The 24,841-nt window shown below is 38.7% G+C and overlaps 1 protein-coding gene across 5 annotated transcripts; it reads right to left on the reverse strand.

The window, feature by feature from the left end:
* Positions 1–447: 447 nt before the first annotated feature.
* LOC122081706 (NADPH-dependent aldo-keto reductase, chloroplastic-like) lies at positions 448–22,023 on the reverse strand. 5 transcript variants are annotated; one of them, XM_042648912.1, is made up of 5 exons: positions 21,842–22,021; positions 21,605–21,626; positions 20,378–20,948; positions 18,432–18,689; positions 448–1,097 (listed from the first exon to the last, which is right to left on the reverse strand). In XM_042648912.1, the coding sequence occupies exons 1-5, from the start codon at positions 21,852–21,854 to the stop codon at positions 819–821; spliced, it is 1,143 nt and encodes a 380-aa protein (XP_042504846.1). In that variant the 5' UTR covers positions 21,855–22,021; the 3' UTR covers positions 448–818. The 5 variants fall into 5 exon arrangements, with proteins under 5 accessions (XP_042504846.1, XP_042504837.1, XP_042504854.1 ...); XM_042648903.1 differs by having other exon boundaries at positions 21,605–21,638; XM_042648920.1 differs by lacking the exon at positions 21,605–21,626 and having other exon boundaries at positions 21,842–22,023.
* Positions 22,024–24,841: the final 2,818 nt, after the last annotated feature.

Below are 24,841 nucleotides of genomic sequence, written 5' to 3' on the forward strand. Positions count from 1 at the left end.
TCACCAATAACCATATAACCATATAAAGATACATCTCCTTTATTGTAACTTCTCTGGAGTAGGAAGCCTTGGAAAGAATAAAGTACATGAATGTTGGTTCATCCATTGTAAGACTATTGTTTTGAGAGAGATTTGAGTTCCATTCATCTTGTTCATTGAGCACAACCTAAGTGTGTCCCAACTAAGCAGACCCTAAACCATATTGAAATGGTATATTTCAATACCCACTCGGGCACGCCGTGGGGAGAGGTTGCCTATAATCATTCTGTTTTTCACCTTATTCTTTTCTCTTTTTGGTGGAAATATTTTTCAATAAAACTTGAAAAGTAAAAGAAGAGATCATTCAAGCAGGCACATAAACTAGCCTAGCAAGGCACCAACAAAACCATTAAGAAAAAAAAAACTTGGGAAAAAGTCCCTGCAAATAAAAGAAATAGAAAGGAGATAGGTGACCATATAGAGACTGTTAATTGAAACCAAAAAAGAAATAAGAGCATAAAGCAGCTTTGGCTATACTGTTTTAGTGTAATTAGCCACCACATTTAGATTGACAATTGAATATACAAGATTCTATATGCATTTCAGCTTCAATGTGTATAATATATATATATATATATATTTTAGGGGGGGTGGAGGTGGGTGTAGGAAACTAGATGGTACAGGACACTTCCCATTTTCTCCCAACTTAGGAATACATGACAATCTCCCTCGGCGAAGAGACAATGGAAGAGAAAGGAAAATTTTACAAGCAGAAAACATGATAAATTCCTGTTATACCATTGAACTTTATCATAAAATCTCTCATGATGATTTTATTGTCAAGCATTGCAGTCAATGTCATCTTCCATTTCATATACTGCTTGTAGGGGACCACTTCCAGAGAGCAAGCCGCCACTTGCTGAGAAGAAGCCACTTTCAGATGAACTGACAGGCCAGTTTCCAAAGAGGCATACCTGTGGTTCAATCCCATTCAACCGGTTCCATTCATCATCTGATAGGGACCAATCAAAGATATCTATGTTTTTCCTAATCCTTTCACGATTCAAGCTGCAAGGCAGCACACTGGTTCCTCTTTGCAGTCCCCAGCGTAGAATAGCCTACAAGAGAGCAAAAAACTGTGTAATGTGACTGGAGAAAAAGAATGAGCACAATGTCCAGATATAATTTAATTCTGATACTAGTGTCTTAGTGATGAACAATTGCAATGACAGTCCATGTATTCTATGCATTTCAAATCAAGTTTCAGAATACATTTTACACATTCATATGTGAATCACAGTTTGTAGCATCAGGACATCTGAGGCATTCGTCACCTGGAAATTTGAAGAATTCAAACAACTCCAAAGGTGCAGCGCAACCATATAAACAAAGTAAAAGATAAATGGGAGATGGTTTCCAACACACTTAACTGCATCCATTTGAAGATGACCTTAATAGCTACATGTGGGATTGGGATCCTCTCCAACAACTCTCCCTCCAATGGCTCTTCAACCTCACACATACATGCATGGGGCTGTGTGCCGACCATCTGGGGTTGCATGCACCCAAGTGTTGGGCTGCGTGCTTGTGAGAGGTTGGAGTAAGGTTGGAGGGAAAATCGTTGGAGAGGATCCAAGTCCCTACTTGTGGCAGTTCTGTTGGGGCCAAAATTTGGTGGAAATATTGTCTACAACATCTTCTGACTATGCTTAAAATTGACATCTCCTAGTGTAGTTATAGAAAAATGTTTATAAAGTCTAGGATGCGAGTTCAACCGGAGTTCAATAGTAATTATTGAAAACCATGGGGTAAATACCATACATGGTGAGTGATATGGTTGAGGTAGGCCACTGAAATTGACAGGTGATATATATCTTGAGAGTCCCCAATTTATCCCATGTCAGACCACTAAATCATTGGCATACATGGCAAAATAGTGCAAGCGCATGTTGGAAAAGATCCGGGTCAGGCATGGTGAAAGCCTCTTCCCATCATACAAAATGGAAGGAAGAGTTCGCAAAAGTGGTTAATCACAAACAAAAGTGCAAATCCAATGAAGCCTATGATGAGAAATGATAGCCTGTAGGACAGATTATTGAACACAACTATGCAGGACAGAATCATGGTGAGACCAAAATGTAGAAACTATGATAACTCAGAATCTAATGGTCGGATGGGGCTGGGATTTGAATTGAATATACCCCTAAAGAGGTAGTTTAAGCCCTCCAAATATCAGTTTGATCCACTGGTCGGATCTGCTATAACAGTAGGCAACAAAATTTAGAAACTTCAGACAATCCAGAGGTAGGATGGACCTCCAAGTCTGATCAAAGATACCTAAGGAGGAGAATATTTGCTCAAAGTTTGAGTCTTAACCAAAAAAGGCCAGATTGGAGTTAAAATAGGGTAAACAAAAACTGTAGGAATGAGAATAAATCAAAATCCACATTATTAAAAGTTACTCACGATAGCGGGTGTCCCTATCGTGTGTTATATTGAGTAGTAGGGTTTAGGTTTGTTTGACTCTTTTAGTTTCCTTATTCCTTTGTAATTAGTCTTACGCAGTCTTAATCTTGTCCAGTGTATACTCCTAGGAATCAGTTTGGTTTGCTATTATAAACAAAGGATGATAGCCACAATGGACTCACAAGCTGCGTCTATCGTGGCTCAGCACATCCTCTCTCCCATTGTTCTCTCTCCTCTCCTCTTTCTTCCACTTTGTAGGTATTGGTTTTAGATCCTGATTTGTTACATGTTATCATAGTTGTAACCAGTACTTGTTATCTAGCTTGAGACTTGTCTAGGGTTCTTTGGTTTTTGGTTTCTAGCCACCTTAGTTGTCCATTCCTATTTTTGAAACCCTAGTTGATAGGAGAAGAAGAAATAGGGTTTCGATTTAGGTCGATAGCAACTAGGGGATTGACCCTGATAACCTGAACCCGCTCTGGGCAGCCCTGAGCCCAAATAGGGCCTGACTAAGATTTTTTATCCAGAGGGTGGGCTAGGATTGAAAAACATTGATCCTGGGCAAGGATTAAAGTATCGGTATCGATTGCCATATCGGTCGGCCAAAATTAAGATACGTATCGGAGGGTATCGTATCGTATCGAAGATACGCTAAGATACACACATAAATGAATAGGAAACAAATTTTATACATTCTCGCATAAAAAATTGTTAGAAAAAGCTATTGATAACATGCATTATGCATAAACACTAAATTGAGGGCATCGCACTAAGAATTCAAGATTTGCAGTTGTCCAATAAATGTAAAATCCTTGTTCCCAACCTTGATTTCAATTTTAGTTAGAGAGAAATATGGTTGGCAGCAACTTTGGAACAAAAACCCTTCAAAAAATTGTGTTTTTCTGAAAAATGACCCAACTTGGCCATTATATGAACATAGTGCACTGTATCGGTACGTATCGTACCATATCGGTATGTATCGATCGATAAATACTGATACGATATGATACGTACCGATACATACCGAAACATACATTTCACTCAATTTTATTTTTTCATAGAGTATCGATATGTATCGGTGGTGTATCGGTGCATATCGGCATGTATCGTAGGATACATATCGATATGAAAGGGTTTTAAGAATTCCATGTATCGTATTGGTAAGGGCCGATACAGATACGTATCGGCTGATACGACATGATACGTACCGATACTTAAAACCATAATCCTGGGTCAGAGTTGGGCCAAGCCGAAGCCGGGCCCGGGCCTGGGTGGAGGCCTAGACCTAGCCCAGTCCTAAGTTTAACCCTGGTTTATATAATATAATTTAGGATCGTCATTATATCTTTTTATTCAAAATAATGAAATCTAGGTCACTGATTCTTATACCCAATTTATACGAAAATTTCCAGCATCAAATACAAAATTTCGTAATTGCTTCCAATATTCGATATACTTCTCCAATGTGACCCCAACCCATACTACAAAAACAGGGACAATCAAGGTTAGCCCAACCCTGGCAAAAATCAGGGCCAACTTGGCCTAATCAGGGTCAATTAGGGCCAGGTTGGGTTGGCATGAGCCCGGCAGGGTCGGGCCTGGATTGCGTTTAAGGGACCTAGGGTTGGGCTGGGTTTGAAGAAACCCGGCTCTATTTCAGCCCTAATAGCAGTTGTTATACTTCTCATCCATTCAAAGGTCAAAACCAACAACTCACATATTTAATCTTTTCCGAGAGATCAAATTGTCTAGAAATGGACGTGGGCAGGTGTTGCTTGGTTTCCTATCTGTTAGTTGTTTGTTCAATAGTGAACACCTTTTTTCCTTCGGATTCATTTGTAGGGACATGCTTATTTGAGAACCGATCAAGTTTAACACCTCTTCACCACGAGTTCGGGTATTCCATTTCCAGACATTGGCTCCATTCAAGATCAATGACGGCAAACGCAAAATAAGTAGCCATGACAACTGTCTATCTGATGTTGAGGCTGTTTCAAAATCATTGACTCGGCAGCTCGCCAGCTCCTCTATTGAACAACGATTAGTTTCAGTTGCCGCCGATCGGAGACAAACGCTACACTAATCTTCACCTTCATTAAATGATAATAACCGTTGATGATCGATAGCCCTAGAGGCTTGAAGGCATATCAATACTCTTCTATTCTATGATTCTATCACCTCTGCACAATGGAGGCAATCCTAAAAGTCCAATCAACCATCACTAGTTCCAACTTCCAATGAATAAATGTAGTGAAAATAGTAACAAACACAAATAATGGATTGCGAATCCCTAACCCAAAGCACGTTCATGCCCTTCAACGGTCCAAACTCCAAACTCAACCCTTCGACACATAGAGGCTATGATCGAAGATATAGGGATTTCTAGAGTCTGGAGCCTTATCTCTTTATGTGACACCTATCTCATGGGTTGACTGAAGGGAACGAATAAGTAAGAACCGAAACATGTCCAAGACGTTGACAAAACACCAAAGCCAAATGGGCTACACCAAAATCACCGGGGGGAAGGGGGTCACAATATAGAGGTGGGAAGACCCTAAGATATAATAATAAGTATGTTCCTTGGGGAGTCCCTTACATTAAGATGGGAGAGGGAGGTAATCTTAGAATTGATGTCAAAATAGATGGCCTTCCAAATCTAATCACAAGATAGGGAGTTGGACATCCATCTACGAAGATTACGCTCTATCCAAATATGGTTGATGGTGGTACAAAACTCAAATTGTCTGGTGATGTCATAGATGGAGGAACTAGTAAATGTCATATTAACCCAGATCCATTCTTTACTAAGGGGAAGAGTAGCTCTCCTAGAAGGCCAGAAGCTACTAAGGAACCTCTTCTAGACGATAAAGGAGAAAGGGCATGAGAAAAAAAGATGGTCAACATCTTCAGTGCCATTCTAGCAAAGACAACAAGGGAAGAGAATCTGAAAGCGTCATTAGATGAGGAACAACTACATAGGGAGGCAGTTGAAAATGGACCGCCAAGCTGTGAAGCTGTGGTGCGGGATATGGCCTTTAAACCATCTAGTCTTACGCCAAGGAATAAGGGGGCCTTTAGATCTGACTAGGTCCCAAGCAGAAGAGGAGCTAAACAAACCAGAGTGAGAGGGAAGCCAATAAATTGTCTTCTTTACCACGGTGACCCAAAGGGAGGGGAGGGAGGGCAGACCAGCTATCAGCCAAAGGGGCCATTATGTACTAACATCCAAGAACTACCTTTTCCTTTCTCTTCCACTTTCTCTCATGAAGTAATAAAGAGAACAAATTTCTTTAATGTTTTTTTCTTATGTGTTTGAATATTGGTTTGGGCCTTAGTCAAATCTCAAACGAGTACAAGGATCTTTCAATGTTTAACTTATATATAATATTTAAGCTTTCTTTTATTCATTATAAAAAAGCGAAAATTGCTCACTCCCCTATACTTGACCTACATTTACTCAAACTCCCCTACACAAAATTTCACATACGATTGCCCGAAAAAAGTGAATACCTCTTCTTCTCCGACAGTAATTTAAAATACCAAAATTACCCCTCTTTTAGTAATAGAAGTGGGACCCACATGTTACTCCTCCATTCTTCATAATGCAACAACCCATTCCCCGCCACTGCAACCCCCCTCAGATCTCCCCTCCATCCTAGTCCCCACTGCCACCACCCCCACCCCAGCCCACCCCAGCCCACCCCACCCCCTGCCTTGATGTTACACTAATTAACAAGGTAATCAGTCCTAGTAGGATCCATCATAAACACAAACAAGACTCAGAATAGATCAGATTCAACGTTAAGAACATATCTGAAAATATACTTAGATTTAGGTCGAAACTTGCATAAATTGTATCTCACCAAATATGACTCTGTTGGGGCTGAAATTTGGATGGAATGGAGATCCTAGATGAAGGAACAAACCATACGAAATTGAAAAAATTCTTCCAGCTGGATTGGGATTTATGCTGGTTGCAAGAAAAAGGAAATTTTTAGTGATTCTCAATAACTTGAGTTGGAAGCGTCGGATGGTCCTCAAATTTGGATCGAATAGTCCTCTTAAGATCCTCAACAAACCCTCAAAATCCTACAGCAATCAGAGATCTGACCTAGAAGATACACGCTTAAAAATTCTTCCGGGGAAAGCCCTATAACTGGATTCGATAACCTTTGCGTGTTTCTTCTGATCAGCAATCTTACAAGGCTTCAATCTCACTTTAAACAGTAGACAAATATAAAAATAGAAGAAGAAAGAAAGGAAGAGAGTGAGAATTGGTTGTACAAGAAAGGAGGTAGGGTGATGGCTATCTTAGCCTGGGTCTCTCACCCTCAACTCTCTCAGTTGATGAACAAACCTTTCTCAAGTCAAAGTAATAAATATAGGTCACAAACAATTTCATTAATCAATCCATGCATTTGTATTACAGAAATGCCTCTTTATATCATAGAGGCAAAAGACTCGATTAAATGGTAAGAAACTTGTTGAGTTTAGTGCTATTCCCAAACAGGGAATAACGCAAATCAGCGCCTACGACAGGGACTGTTTAGTCCTTGTCACTTTTGTTTGGGTATTTTTGGTTTTTTCCTTCATGTAAGTGGGGGCACTTTTGTCTTTCTTCTTGACCTAGAGTTATATATACATAAGAGAACCTGAGATTACATTTACATTGAATTAATCTCAGGTTGCTCTCCATTCTTGAGACTTCTTCTGGTTACTTCATCTTCTTCCTCTTCTCTTATTTTTTCTTCCTCTTTTTCTTCTTGTTTCTGGTTTTCTGGTTTAGCTACAGCCTCTGGAATTGTAACATGGTATTAAAGCTTCTGTAGTTAAATTGATTGGGTTCTGAAAACAAGAAATCTGCTAGTGACGATCTAGAAGCTTTCCCTCTTGGTGCGTAACCACTCATTGCTGCAACTGGTATTACCTAATTCCTAATGGAGTGATTTTCTGTTTATGAAGATCGACTTTACTATTATTGTTGAAGTGTGTGGCTCGTTGCTTGATGATTTGAAGCCGCCGCCTCTATTACTTCTATTTTTTCTATCTATATGATGGCAGTCAGGTTTGAGGCTGCCATTCTCAACTTTTGATCTAGTTTACCCTATCTATATGAGTTGATTGATGCCTATATGTGCTTGCTGCCAATAGAGCTCGTTGATGCTCATACTTACTTGCTGCCGATATAGTTTTTTGATGCCTACATGTGCTTGCTGCTCTATCCAAATATATGTTCAGATTTGATTTGAGGTATGGGATTGTTGGATTGAATGCTAAGTTTCAGATCTAAATCGTATTACTACCTATCTGGATACGTTCATACTCTTGCGTGCTAGTCATTCTACTTGATTGTCATTGCTAGGACTGTACCTGCTACTACTTCTACTGTTTCTTCTACTATTGCTTCCTCTGCATCGAATAATATCAATGTCCAGATCAGCTCTATCAAGCTCAAAGGGAACTCGAACTATCTTCTTTGGGCTCAGTCTGTTAAGGTGTATTTGTTGGCTAAAGGCAAACTGAGCTATACCACCTCTGAGGCTCCCTTGCCTTTTGATGATAAGTATGACAATTGGATGAAGGAGAATGCCTTGATTATGATCTGATTGTGGAACAAGAAGGAACCAGATGTAGCTGCCAATGTTATGTTCCATTCTACAACTAAGGGAGTGTAGGATGATCTGAAGGAAACATACTCACAAGAGAAGAACATGACACGGATTTATGACATATATGAGAAAGTCTTCCAATTTCGTCAATCTGACAAATCCCTCTATGAGTATTACAATGCCTTTAAGGGAATGGTGGACGAGCTTAATGTCTTCCAGCCTCTGACTATTGATACTGAGAAGTTGAAGGCTCAGCAGAACGAGTTCTATGTTTTCAAATTTTTGGCACGTCTGAACAGTGATCTAAAGGCAGTGAAGGGCCATCTACTTGCTGGTGATACGGTCCCTACTTTGAATGATGTCTTTTCGCGACTACAGCGTATCACCTCCTCATCCAAATCTGATCAGCCTTCCAGAGATAATTCTGTATTCTTTGCTAATCATGGCCGTGGGCGCGGTCACGGAGGAAGACGTGGTCCTATGGGTCGAGGTTCTAGTGGACAGTCCTCAGATCGCACAAGTCGCCAGTCTACTTACTGTGGAAAACCTAACCATATTATAGAGATGTGCTGGGCCAAACATGGCAAACCAAAGTGGGCAACTCAGTTAGCCAATCATGTAGTGTCGGATGATGGTACTGACACTGTATCTCCGGTGACTACTACACCTATACCTTCTTCAGGAGATTCTTCTATTAGTATTCGCAATGACATCAACCAACTACTCCGGCGCTTGCACTCTCTTGAGGCCTCTTTTAGTACATCCCATGGTGCCTCCACATCCGCTGTTACCCTTGCTCATGTAGGTACATCAACCCTTCTTTCCACTACATCTACCCCCTGGATCATTGATTCAAGTGCTTCCACTTATATGACCGGTAATTCATCACTTTTTCAGACCTTTTCATTTAGTACTAGTTCTACATCTGTCATTCTTGCTAATGGTACATCCACCCTTGTTCTTGGACATGGTACTATTTCTCCTACTTCTTCATTGCATTTATCGTTTGTATTACATGTACCTCAATTTCCGTTAAGTCTTCTTTCTATGAGTCAATTGACTAGATCTCTCAATTGCTCAGTAACCTTCTTTCCCTCTCATTGTATTTTTCAGGATCTTCACTCAAGGAAGACGATTGATGGAGGGTGTGAAACGGATGGATTGTATTACCTCAACAGTGGTTGTCCTCCCACTTCTGCTGCCGCTACTGCTGTTGGGGATGTCTCTCCATTCCAATGGCACTGCTGTCTAGAACACTTGGCCTTACCTAGATTACAGATTTTATTTCCCAGTTTTAAATGTCTCTAGATTAAAGTGAGGCCTATGAGTTGGGTAAACATCATCGGGTGTCTTTTCCATCTCGATCAGTGTCTCGTAGTCCGTCGTTGTTTTCATTAGTTCATTCTTATGTATGGGGTCCCTACAGAGTTAGTAATAGGTTTAGGTTTCACTATTTTGTTACATTTGTAGATGATCATTCTCGCCTCACATGGCTTTACATGTTGAAGGACAGATCTGATTTTCTATTTGTGTTTCAAAAATTCTATAATGAAATAAAAACTCAGTTTGACATTTCTATTAAGATTTTTCGTTCTCATAATGCTTTAGAATATGTTCAAAATGATATTTTTGACTTTTGTGATACCCATGACATGATTCATCAGACTAGTTGTGCATATATCCCACAGCAAAATGGGGTTGCTGAGCGCAAGAACCGGCACCTCCTTGAGGTAGCTCGAGCTATTATGATACATATGCATGTTCCTAAGCATTTTTGGAATGACGGGGTTTTAACTGCATGTCATTTGATTAATCGCATGCCTTCTTCTATTCTATCAAATAGGTCTCCCTTCTCTATCTTATTTCCTACTCTACCTAGTTTTCCTCTTCCTCCCTGGGTTTTTGGGTGTGTGTGCTTTGTTCACAATCTTCGCATGCACGTGGATAAGTTGTCTCCACAGGCTACTAAATATATCTTTTTGGGCTACTCTCATACCCAAAAATGATACAAATGCTATGATCCTGTTACTCACAAGAACTTTGTTAGTGCCGATGTGACCTTTTTTGAAGGCACATCATTCTTTTCTCCATAGGTGTCTCAGCCTACTGAGGAGTGGTCATCTACCTCTCCTCCTCCCATTCCATCCCTTATACCGATTCCTAATACCCCTAGTACCAGTGCTCTTGTTCCACCTCCTCTACAGGTTTATCGGCGCAGGACGAGGGTTGGATAGTCCAGTGGAGAGGTTATTAATCCAGCTGCTACACATACTCCATCGCTACCTTCCTCTGGTGAAGCTCCTCTTTCTGTTCCATCTGATGACTTACCAATTGCTCGCAGGAAAGGTATACGTTTTTGCACTAAAAAATCCTTGGCTGTTTATCCTATTGATAAGTTTATGTCTATCTCTCACCTTCCACCCTCTATTCATGGCTTAGCTCTATCTCTCTCTACTAACCCTGTTCCCCATACTCATACTGAGGCTCTCTATATCCCTGGATGGAAGGGTGCCATGGATGTAGAAATGGATGCTCTCTTGAGTCGTGGTACCTGTAGTCTGGTAGATTTACCTCTTAGTAAGGACCTGGTGAAATGTCGTTAGGTATACACTGTTAAGTATCACTCCAATGGTTCTATTGAGCGGTTGAAGGCTCATCTGGTTGCAAAGGGGTATACTTAGACTTATGGTGTTGATTACTTTGAGACCTTCTCCCCGGTTGCTCTACTTAATTCTGTTCATGTTCTTATTTCCCTTGCTGTCAATCTTGATTGGCCTTTATTTCAGTTGGACATCAAGAATGCCTTCTTGTATGGTGATCTACAGGAGGAAGTTTATGTGGAGCAACCTCCCGAGTATATTGCTCAGGGGGAGAATACAGGTCGAGTGTGTCACTTACACAAAGCGATCTATAATCTCAATCTCCTCGGGTATGGTTTGATAAGTTCAGTGCTACCATAGTCACTTGTGGGTTTTCTCAGTGTTACTCTGATGACTCTGTGTTTGTTCGCCGCAGGGGTGACAAGCTGGTTGTGTTGATAATGTATGTTGATGATATCATCCTAACTGGTAATGATGAGGCAGGAATTTCTAAAGTAAAAAGTCATCTCCAGCATCATTTTCAAACAAAAGATCTAGGACAACTTCATTATTTCCTTGGGATTTAAGTAATCCAGAGCAAGGAAGGAATCAGTCTATCCTAAAGGAAGTATGTAGTGGACCTCTTAACTGATACTGGGATGCTGCCATCCAAACCTGTTGATATCCCTATGGATCCTCACCAAAAGTTTGGTGTTGATAATGGTGAACCTCTTCAGGATATACATCAGTACAGAAGTCCATAGTTGTCAAGGCGTCGCTAGTCGTCGCCTAGGCGTCCAGGCGGTTTGCCTGGGGCCTAGGCGACAGCCGCCTTGCTGCACTGCATGTTGCCTTGTGTTTCGGCACTTATTTATGCCAAATATCATTCAAGTAAATATTTGTTATTTCATTTACTTAAGATATTATTCATAAATAAGCAAATACCCCCTATTTGAATCCAATAAAAATAGTTTAAAAATCAAATTCCAAAAGGATAAAAAGTCAACCCCCCAGTCCAAGAACAAAAACTGGATTTTGGTTATAGGGACGATTTTCAACTTTTAAATGCTAGGGTTTTTCTCAATTATGAAAATTTTATAAATTCTATCATGTTAAAACATTGCTAAAAACCAAAAGTCCGGTAAAAAAATATTTTGTTTTGATATTCATAAAATTATTTTCATTCAGGCGATTTTAACAGTATTCACGCACTTAAAAATAAGTTTGACTGAAGCATAACTTTATCATTGCAACTCAGATTTAAGTAATCTTAGACTTGTTAGAAAGCTGGTTTTATATTATAACTAATACAAAAAGTCTCATGTAAAAATAAAATCATTTGACTAGTCAAAATTATTATAGAATAAGAGCATTTCTCTAAATGTTGATTCTTTATAACTTAATATGATTTAATGTTAATTTTTTATGATTTGATGTGGCTAAATGTTGATTTTTAATGACTTGATGTGGCTTAATCTTGATTTTTTATGATACAAGGTATATATAACTTACTAAATAATGTTAGAAAATAGGAAAAATAAAAAATAACACTTGTTCGCCTAGTTCGCCTTAAGGCGGACGCCTTCTCGCCTAAGCGCTTAGACAACCCTCCACCGCTTGGTTCGCCTTGGCGCCGTGACAACTATGCAGAAGTCTGATTGGTAAGCTAATTTACTTTACTGTGACCCATCCTAATATCTCCTATGCTGTAGGAGTTCTCAGTCAGTTCATGCAGTCTCCTCAGAAGGCTCATTGGGACGCTGTTGTTTGTGTTCTTCGCTACCTGAAGAGGACCCTTGGCAAAGGGCTAGTTTATCGTCCTAATCGGCATATAGATCTAGTTGGCTACTCTTATGCTGATTGGGCTGGCTCTACTAGTGATCGGAGATCTATCACTGGATATTGTACCTTTGTTGGAGGTAATTTGGTCATGTGGCATAGCAAGAAACAAACCACTATTGCCCTGTCTAGTGCAGAGGCAGAATACAGAGCTATGGCTCATCCTACTGCTGAGTTGATGTGGTTGTGTTCATTACTCTTGGAGTTGGGATTTCCAGTTCCAAACCTATGCAGATGCATTGTGACAACCAAGCTGCTGTGTATATTGCTACCAATCCGGTCTTCCATGAAAGGACCAAACATATAGAGATGGATTGTCACTTTGTTCGTGATGCTATTCTAAATAAGCTGATTGAGACTCCATTTGTTTCATCAAAGAATCAATTGGCTGATATGTTCACTAAGTCTTTATTTGCTCCTAGCTTTCGTAGTGGTTGTACCAAGTTGAGCATGGGAGATTTATATGCTCCAGCTTGAGGGGGAGTGTTGAGTTTAGTGCTATTCCCAAATAGGGAATAGCACTAATCAGCGCCTACGAAATAGGGAATAGCAGTAATCAGCGCCTACGACAGGGACTGTTCAGTCCTTGTCACTTTTGTTTGGGTATTTTTGGTTTTTTCCTTCAGGTAAGTGGGGGCACTTTTGTCTTTCTTCTTGACCTAAAGTTATATATACATAAGAGAACCTGAGATTACATTTACATTGAATTAATCTCAGGTTGCTCTCCATTCTTGAGACTTTTTCTGGTTACTTCATCTTCTTCCTCTTCACTTATCTTTTCTTCCTCTTTTTCTTCTTGTTTCTGGTTTTCTGGTTTAGCTACAGCCTCTGGAATTGTAACAAAACTAATAAACGAAACAAACTAAAATTAGAAACTTACTGAATTAAGACACAAACTTCATAATAAATAATAACTTACCTACTAAGAAAGAAATAAAGGACATAACTAGGCTTCTAGAATATTCGAAATATAGAAACCTAATATTCTCAATGACTACGTAACATAAAATAATTACTAATCTATATAGGACTTAAATCCCCAATATTTGGGCTTATAGAATTCACCAATTACAAAAAGGTAAACCCAAAAAATATAAAGCCCATGGACCATACAACCCATTGGACATTCAAAACAACACATATTAGTCCATTCTTGGTCCAGTTTGATGGCTGAAGTAGAGAACCAAAGTTGCACCAAAATAAAAATCTGTCCCAAGAACCAGACCACACCTGACCAGGCTGTTGCCCACAGCAGTTGAATCCCACAACCATTCTGGGCTTGTTTTGGCCTTGCTCATGCGATCTACATTATGGCTTGCAATCCCTCCAACCCCACCTTGTACAACAATAGAAGCTCTTCCTTGTCCTCTAATATTTTCATAGAATGGTGTAAGTTCCCAGACATGATTCAATCTCTCATGTATCTCTAAAGTAAGAGGAAGTACAACCAGAACAATTAAGATTCATTTTTGTTCCATAAGGTATTCAGGATCGTTTTTATCGCTCTTCCAAGAGTTAGGATTTGAAGGAGGGCAAACCCAACTTCTATTTGATGGGAACCCAAATCTGAGACTTGAGACTATGTAGTCTCTCCGCAGCTGATTTTGTTTCCTGCAGTCAGCAGGGAATTGACAGTTTTTCCATTTGTCTCTTGATAGCCAAATGCCCCGACATACACAGTACAGAAGAAATTAGAGAACTCCTCTGCTTTATAAGGGATGATTTGAAAGATCGAACCTGTGAAGCTTGAATGCTTTTTGTCTTTGATAAAGCTCCAATTTTTTGTGGGTTTTGCCTAAAAGGTTGAAAATACAACAACAACAAACAAACTCGGCCTTATCCCAACTTAATTTAGTTGGCTACATGGATCTATGCAAAAAAAAGACCAAGGTCCAAACAAAATAGGAGAAAGGAAGAAATGAGAAATGAAAATAAGAGGAAAGAGGCATAGCCCAGCAAGTCAAGAAAATCTTAGCTAAATGGGGTCGGAGACATGGATCCTTGCTCTCCAAAATAGGCTCTATCCTAGGTCATACTTGGGACAAGGCCTAGAGGCCCTAAACTATGCATGTCATTCCTCACAACTTCTCCTCTGGTCATTTTAGGCCTGCCCCTGGCTCTTTCACTCCTTCAATTGGAATTAGATCACTTCTCCTATTAAGGCATCCTCAGGCCTCTGTTGAACATATCCATAACACTTCAAACAACTTTCTTGGAGCTTGTCTTTTGCTGAAAGGTTGAATTGCTTCTTAATCACGGAATTCCAAGGGAAAAGCTTTCTTGTATTATCAACAATTTTAATCTTACCAAGTTGTTCTATCACAAGTCAGCTAATGAGATAGAGTGGATGATTCCTTACCCGAACCAATTCGATGGTGTCAATTTGATTGGCCCCGCCATTCTTAATTTGGATTTTAAAACCCAGCTAATTCCACGTATCATGTTACTCATATAGCTTAGTGGGGGAGATGATGAAAATGCCACGGGAGTCCTATTGCATAAACTCCCATCTATTCTAGCCTATAGCACAGAGCATTTACAAAGTCATGTTGAGTTCTTTGGATCCTTTGTCAGCTTACCTTACCTTGAAATCTTTAAAATCGTCCATGCATACTCAAATGTCTTCAATGTCATCAAGGATAGAAAGCTGCAACCCTAGATTGAGTTCCTCAAATAATATGTGTTGAACTTAATTGATATTTTCATTTTCCTCATCAAATCAACATTATTTCTCGGTTTATCCTTAAAAGAAATCTCTCTTAAGAAATTGGGGTTCTTACTGACGATAGGGTATAAATATACAACAAAGAGTTGGCTCTGGTTGGCAGCAGTAACCAGAACAACTCTGAGAATATGGAGAAGGTGATTACAGTCTTCCCATCTATATCAAGCCTAGAACCCTTAACCTCAAGGTTACACATTAGATGCTTTACCATTGAGGCTACAAGGAGGTTGATCATGGTCTTCTTGACATATGGGCTCTATTACAATGACATTCTTGCCATGACAATATTGTGATGGGGTGGGGCTGGGTGAGGTTGCAAGGCAGGGGATGGAGCAGAGTGGGAGCGGGAGCAGGAGCAGAAGCAGAAGCAGAAGCAGGAGCAGGAGCAGGAGCAGGAGTAGGAGCAGGAGCAGGAGCAGTGGCAGTGGGGACTAGGATTGAGGGGAGAGGTGAGGGGGTTGCAATGGTAGGAGATGGTTCGCTTCGTACTGCAGAAGAAGAAGATGGAGGAGGAGGAGGAGGAGGGGAGGAGGAAGACATGGATTCCACTTCTGTTATAAAGGAAGGGTAATTGGGTATTTTAAAATATCAGGGGAGAAGGAGAGGTAAGAGTTTACTTTTCGGGGGAGGGGGAATCAAGTGTGAAAGTATGAGCAGGGGAGTTTAAGTAAATGTAGTGTAAGTATAGGGAAGTGTTAACAAATCTCCCTATAAAAAATGCTAAAACAAATCTAATGTACATCTTTTCTCATGAGAATTTAATGAACTTTTTTTAGATGATTAGGAAATTGATTAAATTTGGTTATTTTAATTGTGCTTAATTGACTTAGGTATGATTTTCGATAAATTTATTGTTTTATGCCATTATTGTGTTGATTGAATAGTGTATATCATTTGTATATCAAATATATGCCCGTATTTTTGCTCCCGAATACATAAATAAATATTGGATTTTTCCCTCTTTTTTTTTTTTTTTTTTTGCCACCTAATTTTTAGAAAAACTATTGAAGGTCAAGTCCATTATACCCATACGAATCCAAACCGATTTCATATCTATACTCATATTTACTAACTACGGTTAGGACAAGTCTGAAATTTCTTGTTTATACAATGAATTTACATAAATAAATATACCATGAAAAAATAGAAATGCTTAAACATCTTTAGCACTTTTTCTTTACAAGTTTGGTATAATTAATAAGAATTTATAACATCCATCTTTTTCCCAAGTTGAATGTATGATGATAATAAATATCACACTTTGTTACGACTTATAAGGGAGAGGGATTATAAAAATGAGATCAACTTTGCCAGTTTGCCTCCAATTATCTAACATACTACTTCTAGAAGATGCCTAGGAGATATGCAAATGCTAAATTATCAATGAATTTCTTCAATTTCAATGAACAATATAGAGTTCCTATTTGACTCTACCTACACCTGGAAGAGCTATATAGCTAAGAACCAACATTAGCAACCATACCAAAAGGCAGGAAGAAAGATGATAAATAGTATCATTAAAGTTCAATATCAGTTTAGCTCCATCTATTTCCCCTTCTATTTTTCTCTTCTTGTCACTTTTAGAGTATATCAAATTCAGGATTTTGAATTTGACCAACATACCCTTTAAAACTTAAAGGAAAGTTCTATAGGACTGTTGTATAACCGGCTATGATATATGGAGCAGAATGTTGGACAGTTAAAAAGTGCCATATAGTCATATTGAAAAGCTATATGTAGCAGAGATTGTTAAGATGGATGTGCGGAAAAAAACTAAGAATGATAAAGTAAGGAATGAATATATTAGAGCTGATTTGAAAGTTGCTCTGATCAATGGCAAGCTCCGAGAAAGTCTTTTGAAAGTACAGTCATGTTCAATGGAGGCCTAGGAATACACCAGTAAGGAGTGACATGATTCTGATTGAAGGAGCTAAAAGAGCTAGGGGCAGGCCTGAAAATGACCATGGGAAAAGTTGTGAGGAATGACATGCATAGTTTGGGTCTTGTAGAAGTATGACCTTGGATAAAGTCTATTGGAGTGCAAGGATCCATGTAGCTAGGATTCTCCCGACTTTCTGGGCTGTGCCTCTTTCCCATTACTTTCATCTTTCATTTTTCATTTTGAATTTCTCATCTCATCTCCTATCCCTCTTTTCTCATCTCCTCATCCCCATTAAGTTGGGATAAGGCTGAGTTTGTTGTTGTTGTCGTTATTGTTGTGAAACTCTCCCTCCAAATACCCAAACCAAGCTTAGTTTATGTGCCTGATATAAAGTTGGCTGAATAGATCTTAGCATAAACAAATAAGCTAATATTAGTATCAAAGAAAAGTGAAGAAACTAATTAAAATTCAATGTATGGTCTTTAAACTTAAATAATATCAACTATATTCAGTAGTTCTATTGAAAAATGAATTCAAAATGTTGTCTAGAAGTCTTAATTAAAATTCAATGTATGGTCTTTAGACTTAAATAATATCAACTATATTCACTAGTTCTATTGAAAAATGAATTTAAAATGTTGTCTAGAAGTCTTTCAGCCTTTAACCCCCCCCCCCCCCCCGCGAGGTTCCAAATGTGAGTTTACTCATATAGAGCATCCATGTCGAGTAAAATCACCTAGAAAGATTGATATGAAAAGCATTATGCAAGTCACAATACATTTTCCTTCTAAATCTGCAAAACATTGGTTCCATTGATTATGATTTCCAATGATGTTCATAGTGAATATTAAATCAGTTCTATATGGATTAGTCCAGTTTCTTTTTTTTTTTTTTATTTCTAACGACGGGTATTTAGGCCTTCGGCCTGACTAGTCCCGCGGGTCCATACTAACCCCACAACCGCATGGACCGGGTCATACCGGGGTTGAATGAGAACCATTCAACTTTCACAGAAAGCAGTGAAGAACACTAAACACCCCCGTGTGAGTGGCCCAAAATGTGCCTAGTGGGAGTCGAACTTAGGACGTTCAAGTTTACGGCTCGTACCAAGTTCGTTGCTCACCAACTGCGCTACCCCCTTGGGTTTATTAGTCCAGTTTCAGATAATATAAGAAGTTGGAAGAAAGCAATTAGATTTAGTATGTCCCCATTGATATTTAATTGCATAAAGGAATGTGTATTCAAGTGGGCTTCTGTATATAAACACAACAAGAGGTATATGAAATTATAAATAATAGTTTCCAGGAATTAAATATGGTTAGAAGGGAATAGTATCAATTGAATAAATATACCTGCTCAGGTGTCTTTTTATGGTGTTCTGCGATTTTTGCAACAACAGACAATTTTAACATGGGCCCATGTACTGATGTTGACCTTCTGAATGATATACGAGGTGTCCCAGGTTCATCTTCAGCACCTGATGATCCACCATCTGAAGGTCCAGGGCTGGATGCAGGGACACCTAAAGGAGTGTGTGCAGAGACATGTATCCCTTTCAATTGACAGAATCTTAGAAGTTCATCTTGTCTCCAAAAAGGGTGTAGCTCCACCTATCACAAACAAATCATATGTAAGTCAACAAATGCAACCTCAAGTCCGAAGCTTCAGTTGAAGAATGTTATTATTCTTTAACCAAAAAAAAAAAAAAAACTTATACCATGGATGAACCTCTCTGCAAGTTTAAGAGTAAAAGAATGTTTCAAACCATTTCTAGCTCTAATGAGATTGATCATCTGGATGACATCCAATTCATGAGTCAAAATGTAGGGTACTTCTCTTTCTTTCTTCTTATTTTTTATAATTCCTTAAAAATGGGCTACATTGTTGACAACAGCTTGAATTTATACCTGATACCGAACAGCAGATATCTATAGGAGTTTACAATATTTGAATCAATTATTCTGGTTATGAAGGATATAATGAAACTCCAAATAAATAGGCACTCAAATAGACTGAGCTCAACCATGTTTTTGACCAATATGGCCTAGAAAGAGAAGTTCATGCCTTGTACAGTTGCATTACCAGCCCAAGCATGGGCGGATAAAATTGCATTAGCCATTAGTCTGGCATCAGTCTGGGATTTCTTTCTGAAGATGAATTCTACCTCAGGGAAAGGTGACAGAAATTCAAAAAGAAAACACAGACCAGTTTGCATAGGGCTCCAACAATGATGAATATAATGACCTAGACTTAGAATGATAAGGAAATGGTGCAGGAGATACCCCTTATTGCAGAATTTGCCACTAGTGTGATCGTGTGGAAAATACAACCGATCACTTTTCAATGGATGAAGCATCAACAGTAAAAACTGAAAAGGGCATGGCTTGAGGCAGTGAGCTAAGATTTCAAGTCATAATTTAATAGAACATATGTATCCAACAAACCAGCATCACATGATAGGATGTACATAGATGACCTCAAATAGATTTTGTTGAATTCTGACACAAATTCTTAGGTATCCATGGTAAACTGTCAATTCAGGCGCAAAAAAATCCAGTTTCTTGATTTTTCAATAATACATAAATGTTGTATGACCAGAGATTTTGTTTCTTGCAAAAGCAGAACAGATATGAAGTCTAGATTATAAGGCTGATGAACTTTTCAAGGAAAAATAATAATAGATAAGTATGCTTAACTATTGATTTTGATGTTTTTCAAGACAATACATTTTAGATTTCCAATAACAAGTAAATAACATGTAGCCAAGCTTTTGCTTTAGCAAGTGTAGAACAGAAATGATCCACCAAGACTACCACTCACAAAAAAAGGCAATTGCACCTTTTCAATATTAAGGTCTTATCGACAACTTGGTAAGAGTAGTGCTTTTCTTTGTGAATTGTCAGTTATAAGGGTTGAGACTAACTGTAAATCAATAGTATTATCTTGATACTCAAAGAATATCAATGATGTAAGTTCAAGTCTGAGGCAGAAATGTCACGCAAAAATGTCTAAAGGTTTGGAGCAACTCCAGTCCACTCCTCCCAAGAATCTGTGAAGGCAGCACTTCCACGAGGTAATGGACCCACTTTTTTTTTTTTTAATCTTGAAGCACTGCACAAGCTATTGAGGATTAACATCATAAACTATTTTTGGGCACACCAAACCAAGTTCTGTTACATATTATTTTTGGAATGAACTTAAAAATTTGAAATCAAATAAGAAATGATCATCACCCTATATTAAGGGATGAGTGGTAAATTCAGTCCCCAAATATCAAATAAAATAAATATTAGCTAACCTGATTCACAGCTGGTACAATCTTTGCAAATTTGAGCAATTCTTTTATCTGCAGAAGACTGAAATTACTAACACCAATAGCTCGAACCAGGCCCAGCTCTACTAGACCTTCCATCGCTTTCCATGTTGGCTTCAATCTGAGTAAAAATTGCTTATACTCTGTCCCTGACTTCCAAGGAGGATCAGTAGCATCACCAAAAGCCGAACACTCAGGCCAATGTACCAAATAGAGGTCCAAGTACGATACTCTAAGGTTCTGAAGTGAAACTCTAACAGAATTCTCAATTCTCTTGATAGAATTAGAACTACAGTACAGCTTAGAAGTCAAAAAAACTTCCTCTCTTTTGAGCCCATACTTGAAAGCTTCAGCCAGTGCTTCCCCAACCTCAATTTCATTCCCATAAAGATGGGCACAGTCTATATGACGGTAACCAACCTTCAAGGCCGTTTTTATAGCTTCTATACAGAGGTCTCCTCCGCTCTGCCATGTTCCAAGACCTATAGCTGGGATTTTAGCGCCAGTATTCAACACAAAGTAGTTTCCTGATGCTCCTCCTTTACCTCTCATTATCCTAACTTGACCAGAAGAATGAATCAAAGGAGAGAAAATCTCAACTCAAGAAACAACACCAAGAATACTAAAAATCATATAGAACAGGTAAGCCAGACTGGAAGAGACATATTCACTGGACAAGAACAGAAAACTCCAAGAAAATTTCTGCAGTGGAGGAGGAGAAGCAAATCAATGAAGAAAACAAGAACCAAACATTTATCAATGAGAAGAAAAGGAGCGAAAAGAAAACCAATTAATGGAAAGCTCAAAAGAAAGAAATGCACATCACAGAAAAATTCAACAATTTTACAAATCTTACTGATGAAGGATCTTCTAGAAAAGGAATTAGAACCAAGTGACCCTACACACTCAAAAAAATAAAAAGAGGGCCCATCTGAAGGAAGATACAATAATCAAATAATCATTGCAGCAACAAAAGATCAACTGAAAATGAAGCTATAACAACCAAACAACCTCAATAATGGAAAAGAAAACCCCAAAAGAAAAAAAGAGAATAGAGACAGAACACCCTATTCATCATCAGTAAGAACTAAACAAATTAAGCTTTCTAAAAGAAAATCAAGAACCCAAAAATCATGAGAAAGACAAGGGAAGAAAAATCTTTACACAAACAGAAACTCAACTTTATAAGGAAGCACCATAAAGGGTTCAAACCTTTTGGGTCTTTTTATCGTTCCTGCAGCAGTCACTATCCAAAAAGTCGTGTGTTGAGAAAGCCATCCAAGAAAAAAATGGGAATCAGACGAAACTCAAAAAGGATGAAAGCAGACAACAAAGTTGAATATGATATTAATATATAGAAGAGATTTATGGGGGAAAATATGGGTCTAATAGACAAACAATTCAAGTTTCCACCTAACTGAGAAGACTCTTCATCCACCAATCACCTACCATGAACAACCATGTAATAACGACATTCACAGAGGAGAGAAAATTTGTGGGCTTTGGCTAGTTGAGTTGAATTTCCTTTGGGAGCCGATCTCGCTTGCTGGGTTTCTTTGTTCGAATATTCTCATCCTGATGAAGAAGGAAGCAATGGGCGTCGCTCCAAGCCTCCAACCGTACTGAAAAGGAAAACTGGAAAAAGGTTTTATTCGGAGTAAATAAATTGTTATCATCACCCGTGGGAGGAGGGAAAAGATGAAATTAAATATTGATTAGAGCTCCGTTTGGTTGTAAGTATAGGGATGAGGGAAACAAAAAATCAGTTAAAAAAAAAAAGTCTTGAAATCATGTGGAGCTTACCTAATTATCTTTTGGGTGATGGTTTCCTACCATGGCAGTGTACAAAGGAATCTAGTTGATATAATTTGAGAAAAAGGCAAGAGGACGCTGCCCGCTTGTGTAGCCACGGTTCCAATGTGTAGACTAGTGGGAGGTTAGATGGAGCAACGGAGGTATCTTCAACACAAGGGGTGTGGGGCAGCATAGTCTTTTCCATGTCTATTTATGTTTAGACATGTAAACATTAGACACACGAAAGTAAGTAGTTTTCTTTTTCCTGAATATGATGGGATATCTTTGAGCCTATGACTAACTCTTGATCTCTATATCTCTCCTCATAAATGACCACTACATCTCTATTTATGAAAGTGTTTTGTCATTCCTTGTTAATGTGTTCTCCTACCCCGCTTATTCTCTCATTCACACTTTAATGTAATTACTTTTTAAATGAATTTGATTGAGAAGTGAAGTGAAAGGTTGGAATGGTCAAGTTGGTTGATTTTTTTTTTTTTATTAAAAATAAGAAAGTAAAATACGTTGAAGTCCTTAGATATTAAATTGGATAAAGGTTAGAGAGAGGTTGGATTGGTCAAGTTGTCATTTAGAATTAAATTACCTGTTGGTTTTATCCTTTGGATAGATGTTGAAGATTCACTCTTTCAACCTTCTGAAACACGTTTCATATAGCCAAGTCAACGTTGTTATTTTATAACTTATATAATTATAAGTTGTACATTTAAAACTTAATAACTTAAGTATAAGTTAGTTGTTCGTCAGACGTAAGAGAAAATGCTAGCGATCACGGTTCCACCATTCATTTGAGCCTCGAGGACTCATCCTCTCCAGCCGCTGGGATCATGGTTTGATGACTCGTGAACCGAATCAATATCGATCCGGATCAGTTAGGATCGGACATAAATACCCTTATTTTCAATTAAAATTTTGCTTTGGACTATTTTACTCTTTCGTACCAATCTACTAATATGGTATCAGTCAAGGCCGATTCTGATTCGATCTAATCTAATTCTTCAAACCATGGTTGGGATCCCCAACTCGCATCAACACATCCAATGGCTGGGATGACCCGGATTTTTTCCAATGCCCTTGTGCATTCAATGTGCATCCAACAATCAGGGGTGTGTGCCTCGTGGTGTTGTTAGTCGTCCGATGTGTGCTGGGCGCACTTGCGACCTAGGGAATGGATTTATGGGAGAGTCCCAAGCACATTAAGGGCAAGGATTTAGTTTTTGGGTATCGGATTGGTATTGATATCATTTGACATTGATCTTGGATCGATTAAATATTTTACCCCTATTTTCATTAAAATAAGATTTTTTTTTTTTACCCTTGTTTTAGTTCCGATATCTAATCCAAATTGGGCAGTATTAGGATCAGTCACATTCGATATCAATAAGATATGGCCAATTGGATACCTATCACTCTATACTTGATATGGAAACATACAAATGATATAATTGCTTATATAATAAATCCCAACCCCTACTCTGCAGTAACAAATATAAATAAATGGATTGCTCATCTTAAATTATACTCTAAATGTTTTAATGACTTGAATTCACTTCCTACAGATGGTCCAACCAGCTTGATTTTAGGATGTCATAACCCATTTTTGTCATACCCAATTTTGATTTGTGTTGGTGCTACTAATGTTTTGAATTCAGCTTCAGCGTGGGCATACAGGTTACTTATCCAAGGTAAGCTTAGGATCATCAACACTAATGCTTCTACAACTACTCAGAAAGAAGAACTCGAAGTAGAAGGAATTCTAGTAGGTTTTTGAAGATGGTAGCAAATAGAGATTGGAAATTGAAAGAAGTCTGGTTCTCAGAACAAAAGCTCCTGAAGCTTCTTCCACAGCCAGAGGGAGGAACCTGACCACTACTTCACCTTGCCACCTTTTTGGAAATTAGGAATTTATCAGAAGACATAACTTTTCATTGAAAAAATATAACTAGTTGTGTAACACCCCAAATCTCACCTCTTTACATTGACTGTGAACAGGCAATAGTAGCAGATTGGAAGCCAACACTAGCTTGATTGGCAGCAATGGAATGCCAGGAAGGGAAGGATGACCCAACATGTACCTCCTACCAAAAGTGTTGGAAGAGTCAGTAGGCAAAGTGGGCCAACAGGTGTTTACTAACCATTAAAATGGACTAGAAGTGATAGGTAGTACAACAGATCCAAAGGGGGCTAAGTCTGGCTCAACCGGCTAGAGAATTCTGGACATGACAGGGGCCTGTCATGTGAACAGAATGACCAGAATTGGCTGAAAATGGGTCCCACAGTCACACCCCGTTCACACAGAACCGGACCGATGATCGGGTTAACTCCGATTAACCCAAACCTGCCAGGATCATCTGATGCAGTACCGCACCACAGCATACCCACATCTAAGATAAATGTTCAAAAGTTCAGCAAAAGACTTAAATTACCTGTAAATATCCCAAATATACTTGATACCCAAATTGTAGTATATAACTAAGTACATGTGGGCCCGTAGACATGATACTTACACAAAAAGAATAATAATTTACGTATCAAGTACACAAAAAAAAGGGAGTCATCAAAAGAATTAAAAGCAAAATCATGTACGACGTCATTACTACGGTCCCGCAGCACAGCCCTCGCATGTGCAATCAACAC

This window comes from Macadamia integrifolia, chromosome 1, assembly GCF_013358625.1.
Source record: "Macadamia integrifolia cultivar HAES 741 chromosome 1, SCU_Mint_v3, whole genome shotgun sequence".
Taxonomy (NCBI): domain Eukaryota; kingdom Viridiplantae; phylum Streptophyta; class Magnoliopsida; order Proteales; family Proteaceae; genus Macadamia; species Macadamia integrifolia.

Excerpts from the sequence above, each read along its gene's own strand:
- LOC122081706 (XM_042648903.1), bottom strand. Across the intron at positions 18,690-20,377 it reads TTGTACCAGCTGTGAATCAG|GTGGAGCTACACCCTTTTTG; the intron begins GTTAGCTAATAT and ends TGTTTGTGATAG. Across the intron at positions 1,098-18,431 it reads ATAAAAAGACACCTGAGCAG|GCTATTCTACGCTGGGGACT; the intron begins GTATATTTATTC and ends GCTCTCTTGTAG.